The sequence below is a fragment of the Notothenia coriiceps genome, unplaced genomic scaffold, assembly GCF_000735185.1.
Source record: "Notothenia coriiceps isolate Sejong01 unplaced genomic scaffold, NC01 NC01_scaffold00005353, whole genome shotgun sequence".
Classification (NCBI taxonomy): domain Eukaryota; kingdom Metazoa; phylum Chordata; class Actinopteri; order Perciformes; family Nototheniidae; genus Notothenia; species Notothenia coriiceps.
In genome coordinates, this window is record NW_011338054.1 from 39,768 (window position 1) to 46,911 (window position 7,144).

General features: G+C 39.8%; 1 protein-coding gene across 1 annotated transcript; it reads right to left on the reverse strand.

Moving 5' to 3' along the window:
- Window positions 1-277: 277 nt before the first annotated feature.
- On the reverse strand, window positions 278-6,888 carry cldn7a (claudin 7a). Its single transcript, XM_010768192.1, has 4 exons — window positions 6,424-6,888; window positions 3,309-3,473; window positions 2,046-2,130; window positions 278-1,382 (listed from the first exon to the last, which is right to left on the reverse strand). Exons 1-4 carry the CDS (start codon window positions 6,644-6,646, stop codon window positions 1,214-1,216), a joined length of 642 nt encoding a protein of 213 aa, XP_010766494.1. The 5' UTR covers window positions 6,647-6,888; the 3' UTR covers window positions 278-1,213.
- Between the last annotated feature and the right edge of the window lie 256 nt (window positions 6,889-7,144).

Genomic DNA, 7,144 nt, shown 5'->3' on the forward strand with positions numbered 1-7,144 from the left:
TCACAGATCAAATTACTTTAATGTGAGGTACAAATATAGTATATTAATACTGGAATCTTTCCTCCTTCAGCAGATGTATCTGGAAATACCTCTTGTGTCAGTCTCAAGTCAGGCTCTAACATGCAAGTAAAGCAACAAAAAGCAAAACAATTCTCATCACATCTAAGTAACTGTAAAATCATAAATTAAAAAAGTTCGGTGGAAAAGAAGGTTGTATTCTTGTTGCTCTCTAATATTCTTTATTTCTATACAATCAATCACTATGACCAGCACACCATTAACAATGTTTCAATATGTTTATTATTTAAGTACTGTTGGACATTCTTTCACTCATTTCTCATTATCTGCTAAATGAGCCAAGTGTATAAAACTATGCCATATAAAAAACAGTCGACGCTGTTCAGAGCTCAAAACATCACAATAGAAAAATGACTTTATAATATCCAAAAGCTAGAACTGGGCCACAGTGATCTACCTTTAGAAGAGCCAAAACTTCATCCTACATTTGTAAAAAATAAATAGAGGCAGTTTGTTCTCATAGTTGCTGATACGGAAGCTATTAGAGTAAAAACAGCACGGTGACTAGATAATAAAATATTTCATATGTGAGCAGGGTTTGTAGCGGACTGGTATGAAGAGGCCTGTCGTGAGTGTTGTAGTAAAAGGCCTGTGTGTGAAATCACACCCTGCTCATCATAATGTCTATTTTAAAACCATCAACAGTTAATATAAAACAATGTTTTGTCACCATGTGTCTCTGTTGTACGGAGCCCCTGAGTCGCAGCCTAGACACCAAACTGGAATTGATTACTTTCAATTACATGGCAAACGCTAACAGACGCTGGTGCTAACACGGAGATGCTATCGTTGGCTACAATCCACTATTCAGGCTACAATTCAACAGGTTACACCCCAAGTGCCTGTCTATTAATCAGGGGGATCCAATTATAATGTGTTTGTGAAGGTCACTTGTAAACAATTGTGGAATGTGTCGACGGGGTGCGGGACATCATTCATGAAACAATTGAGTGCTGCGTCATAATCAAGGGGTTATCAAAGGTCAGCCTGACGAAAAAAAGAAAACAAAGTCAGTAATTCTTTGCCTCTATGATTCACAACTTCCTGTACACCTTCGGTTTTCTTCGCTGGTGAAAAAGCAGGGAGGAGCTTCTTTGACAGCTTCTGTTGGAGTCCCGAGCTGTAGGGGGCGCTCTCACACATATTCTTTAGTGCTGCTCGGCGGACCGCTGCGAGAGCCGCCCATGGACGGGTACTTGGCCACTTGTTTTTTTCGCGGACAGGAAGCAGCCAACATGGCTCCGCCCAAAACGTCCAGCAGGGAGCCGCCCCAGGCGATGAAGATGGCCGCGCCAAACTCAAACCTGGGACACGAGAGAGGTTGGCCACATGGGTAATTAAAATAAATGTAATTTATTGATTATAAATAAAAGATATGCATTTGAATGTTTACTTATTACAGTATTATTGGCCGAATATACTAAAGTATCAATTTCTAAAGACTCAATTATATTTTATAATGCTTCATTAAGTGACATCAACAATAGGTGTCAAATAAATATAATGATTTAAATAGTGCAATACCTGCATTTAAGCTGTATTGCATTAGTGGTCAAATCTACCTGGAAAGGACCTTAAAAATAGTTGGCCTGCTAAAAATAATTGTTCAACATTTTAGGAAACATGCCACATACCACTGTTTTATCGGTCAATTACATTTGAGTTAGCTTAGCATAAAACAGGAAACAGCGACAAGAAATAGTACAGCACATTACTGTAACACAACAATGTGTCATAATTACTTAATTGTGGATTAAGTAGATTAGATTACCTTTGGTTAGAGCCAGGGTATTTGTTTTCCCCTGTTTCACTCATCATGCTATGCTAAACTAAACTATCTGTTTAGCCTGACGTTTCATATCTGAAGGGACTCAATTGTGTCTTTTTAACTTTTGTAAAGAATGGGAATAGCAATTATGTGATCATGTAAAACTAATGACAGTTCTTGGACACACTGTGTTACTTACTTGGTGTTGACTGGAGTGTAGGGATTGTAGAAAGCCCGGATCACATTATGAGCGAACCAGGAGCACGCTACGATGGCACACAGCCCTGAGAAGACAGAAAGCCAACAACAAAGATCAATCAGTCCATCGACACAACATCAAACCCTGAGAGGGGAGACATGCTTTTATAGTCACCAGGCGGCGAGCTATTGACTCCAGCACAATTAGCCTTTAGTGTTTCTGTTCTCTTCGGAGCCCGTTAGACCTCTTATGTCAGAAACAGTGCCAGGAGTAATGGACTTATTCATTCAGGGCTGCAGCACAGGAGTGGGAGGAAAGCTTTTTGGACAATGGATCACACTTCCTCCTACTTATTGTATGATGTGCTCTAGATCTAGCAAGGATGTGATAACGAGCTAAGCTTTGATGTAATATTATGAAACTGGTCATTTTTTCCATACTAATAAATGAATATGGATTAGTGTAAGTCCCAATTCCATAGTGTACAGTGGCATGTGCAAACAAAAAGCAGAAACATGTAGACTGAAAAATGATATGGTCACCACACTTTTCTCATCACCATTCCAGCTGCTCATTTGTCAATATATTTGTTTTTACTTTACTAGCTGGAAGGTTTATAAGTTAAAAGCTTTGTAGCCACACTAGCAGTGCAGTCCTAGGGATTTCCCTATCAGATGGCCCACAAATTCTATCCAAACTGAAGTATCACAACAAAGAGAGTATGGCTTAACAAAGTATTTAATTTTAGATTGCCTAATATTGTAAAATGAGTGTATGTTTCCTAAAGAATTTGGTGAACTGTTACACCAAGTTAAAATGTTTCATTTATTTTGTGGTATTGTGAGACGTTCCTAATGATACTTTACTTGAAGTCCCCCATTTTAGCATTCGAAAGCAGTGTATATATAGTTTGTTAAGACATTTTGAAGTGTTTACCAGCAGTATTTGCTCTAAGTACCCTACTACAGCCTCACCGACGGGATATCATGGACTCTAAGTCTAGTTTTAAGGTTGGCAGTGTTTCAGACCTACAGACAAAAAAATGACTGGTATAATGAAAGATTTGGAAAAAAATCACGTGATTAAGATGCTAAAGCCCAGTCACATAGTCTCAACTAAATTGCAAACATGTACGAGTTGGAGTGAAATTTGTAGTCCCACACACAGCAGCAGTCCTCCGTGCTGGAACAACACCTTTTTGTTGTGTATCCTTTTAATTTTCATCCATCTGCATGTCATCAAACATCACTATGGCATCCTCACCTCCCACCAGCAGGATGATGCCTCCTGTCATGGCGACGCGGGACTTGCGCAGTTTGTTGTTCCCTCCACAGGTGGTGCACTTCATTCCCATACAGGCCACACCCAGGCCTGCGATGGACACAATGATGCCAACTATCATCAGGGCACGAGTGGCCTGAAGTGAACCTGGGGCAGAGAGGAAAGGAAAAAAATATGAAGAATGTGAAAAGTACACAAAGACTGTGTTGGTTCCATTAGGGAAGGCAGTGGAGAGATGGCTTTTGGAGATCGTGGGAGTGCACTGTATCTTGAAAATACAGCATAAAAAGATCATATAAAGTCACAAACTGATAAATAATGAAGAATAAACAGACCTCAGCCTTTCAGTGAGGCTTTATGTGTGTGTCCAGGGGTTGTGAAGTATGCTCACATTAGCCTGTCGGGACATTTGAATGTGAGCTGTTCCTGGAAGCGAAACCATGGGATACACATGGACGCACAAACAGAAAGAAAAAAACACATCCCACACTCTTTCTTCTCCCACTGTCTCTGCCCGTTTGTTGCCGTTTAATTAGAGGTGGAGGCCTGCTGAAACATTGCCGGACCCCTTATCTGTCATTGCCCCTCCTCAGGCTATAAACCTATCACAGTGTGAGTCCCCCCTTTGTCTCTCCCCCTCGGTCCACCTAGAACCAGTCTGTGCCAGTCTAGGCCATCCCTGCCCAGCCCAAACAAACAAACCCCTCCACCAAGAGAGGGAGTAGATGGACACGGGGGAGGACAGTGCAGAGGAGAGGGGTAACTCTATGAAGTAGCGAGAAATGGGGAACAATAGCCTGGATTATATAGTAAATGCAGATAGAGAGCAGGATGCACAGTATCCTGGATTGGAGCTAAAACACTGCTCTCATTGTTGTCACTGAGCTGTCTGAGGAAGCTCTGTAGTGTCGACACAAATGTTGCACATCTGCTGCTATTCACTGAGAACAAGAGACGTGAAGACACTAGATTGGTTTTGATTACTTCGTACATACAGTACTCACTGCTGGTTACTGAAAGTTACCAAACATACCACTTTGTATGCCTACAATAACAGATAACAAGTTATATTTATATATCATCTTATCTTATTTTCATTTAACAGAGATTATATATATTTTTTAAAACGTTTGTGTAATGATTGTTATTTAAGTTAAATTACATAAATATGTATTTTATATTGATTTCAATGTCCACTCCTACTCTATAATGGGATACATAATATTTGTTTAATACTTCAAAGTGGTAGAGGCTACTTTAGCTTTCTCAATTCTGTATAGCAAATGTATGTTGACATACTGTATTTAATGCAAGTCATACCAGCTGTACTAAGGAAAAACATGATTTAAGAAGATTATGATCTACAGGTAATCCATTAGGCCACATCCCACTAGAAAAATAGACTGTGGGTCTCTATTAACGTGTAATTTGGTAAAACTTTAAACTTTATTTAGCAGTCTGAACAATGTATTTTTCAAAAGGGCCTTTTTTAAACACTGATGACAATACTTGATGGAAAAAAGGTTAATATTGTTCTTTGAATAATATTGTAGTTCCAATCCCTTCCAAAACACCTGTGCATAGTATACTATCACATACTGATGGAAATAAGGACATTGGGGGGTCTGAGGCCCAATTCCTGACTAATCCAGCTGAGCATCAAGCTTGCTGTAGGCAGAGCACACAGTACAGTAGGTAGTGTGTGAATCACACACAAAAGAAAATAATGTTTTGTATTGGATGCATCAGCAGAGAAATTATCAGTTTTAAATGAAAATCATCTAAAAAGTAGTGTTTGTCCAGGATAATGGGTATTCAATTGTTGAAAACATCAACTTCCAGTTTTTGAATGAACTATGTTCTGAAGCCATTATTAGTATTTGTATGTCATTGTAGAGTCCACTTTTTTAGGAATAAGCAACAACTGTTGTGGCGTATTCATCATAGTTGGGAACAGAAGTGTCAACAAAGTTCTCAGTAACGCATCTCTTGGGATAACCTGGGAAAACGAGGTACGCAGTTGCGCCTTTTATCACTTATATTTCCACAAAGGCACGGCCATAGTGACAATGTATAATCTTTAGGTTATATATGCTCAAAGAGATGAATCACAGAATTAGCTCTTGAATTTGGATAACTCTACAGTATTTTTGTCTGTTGAAGTGAGTCCCATGGCTGGAGGTGAGGTGGGTGGGTTTCCCAGAATGAGACAATGTGTGGGTGAGGATTAGAAGGAATGCTTTCAGAAATAAATATAAATCTTTCCCTTGTGACTTTTCCTAAGGAATCGGTCACTTGCGAAAGAGACAATGTCCCCCTGTAGTGACAGATCACAGTGGACTGTTACTGCTGATAATAGTGTGGTTAGTAATGATGGAGTGATGAGGAGGAGGTACCCTGAGGTGGGGAACTTAATCAGAGATAACAGTGTGCTCCATTGAGGTCTCATTCAGGTGTTTCACCAGGTGTGTCTCCAGGTATGTTGCCATGAAAAAGTCACTGTGGGAAAATCAATCCAACCTGTTGCTTTAAAACCAGTGATTGACATGTCATCATCAGAGGTCGAAAAAGTACATGTTATACTCAAGTAAAAGTAGAAGTACAAGAGGGCCAAACATTCTCTGTTCAAGTCCTGCAATCAAAATTGTTACTCAAGTACAAAAGTATTGGCATCAAAATAGACTTAAGTACCGAAAGTAAAAGTACATGTTATGCATAATATATATTTTATGTTTTATAATTATTGATCATTAAAGTGTTCTCAAAGATGGTAAAGGTGCAGCAAGTTGTAATGACTGTGTATACTGCAGGGTAGCTTGTGAATTTACTCCAGGTGTAACTAAAGTCTGATTTAAGAGTTTATTATATCTAACATAACTGATCCAAATCTGCAAAGTAACCAAATGTATTACATAAATGTAGTGGATTGAAAGAACACTGTTTACCCTCCGAATTGTAGTGGGGTAAGATACATCCAAAAAGTTGAAATACTCAAGTACCTCAAAATTGTACTTCTGTACAGTTCTTGATTAAATCTACTTAGTTACTTAGTTACACCACTGGACATTATCGACTACTCCACAATCACACTACTTACTGTCGAGCTGCAGAATGGAGTCGTAGATCTTACACTGGAGCTGTCCGGTACTTTGGAACGCGCAGGACATCCACAGTCCCTGGTACATCGCCACGGCTGTGATGATGTTGTCCCCGATGTACGCAGACATCTTCCACTGCGGCAGGATAGTCCCGATGATCAGTCCAGAAATGCCAACTAAAGACATGAAAAACCCCAACAGCTGAATACCGGAGTTTGCCATGGTTTGCAAACAAAGTGTCCTTCTCTAAGATCAACTTAAATGACGCAGGATCCCTCTCCTGCAGGAAAGCTCCGGAAAAGTGTCTCGCAAAACGCAGCTGGTTTACAGTCCAGAGTTGGGGGTCTTCAGTCGGGGATGGGCACTCGAGATGTGGGTGATGGTGTAAAGTGGGTGTGTTGTTATCATGCCTGCTGATGCATGGAGACGCAATGTTCTGTGGTCTGCTGGGAAATGTCCCCTCCGCTTCCAGCAAAGCAACAGGATGTCTATGCACTCAGCACTTCAACACTTTCTAACCTTTTCAAAATACTTCAGAGGCTTCGTCATAACATGCAACTGCCTGCGTATTATTGTTAATATGTATTTCTGAAACATCTATATTTGCTAAATATTTACCCAATTTACGCACCATGTCATATGAACAGTGTTGGAAGATGTACGCGGATCCTTTATTTAAAAGGTCCCATGTCATGGCCATTTCTACTGATCATAATTCCA

Coding starts and splice junctions, on each gene's coding strand:
- cldn7a (XM_010768192.1), bottom strand. CDS start 6,646: ATGGCAAACTCCGGTATTCAGCTGTTGGGGTTTTTCATGTCTTTAGTT. Junction 3,474..6,423: donor CTCCATTCTGCAGCTCGACA/GTAAGTAGTGTG, acceptor TCTCTGCCCCAG/GTTCACTTCAGGCCACTCGT. Junction 2,131..3,308: donor CATCATCCTGCTGGTGGGAG/GTGAGGATGCCA, acceptor CTGTCTTCTCAG/GGCTGTGTGCCATCGTAGCG.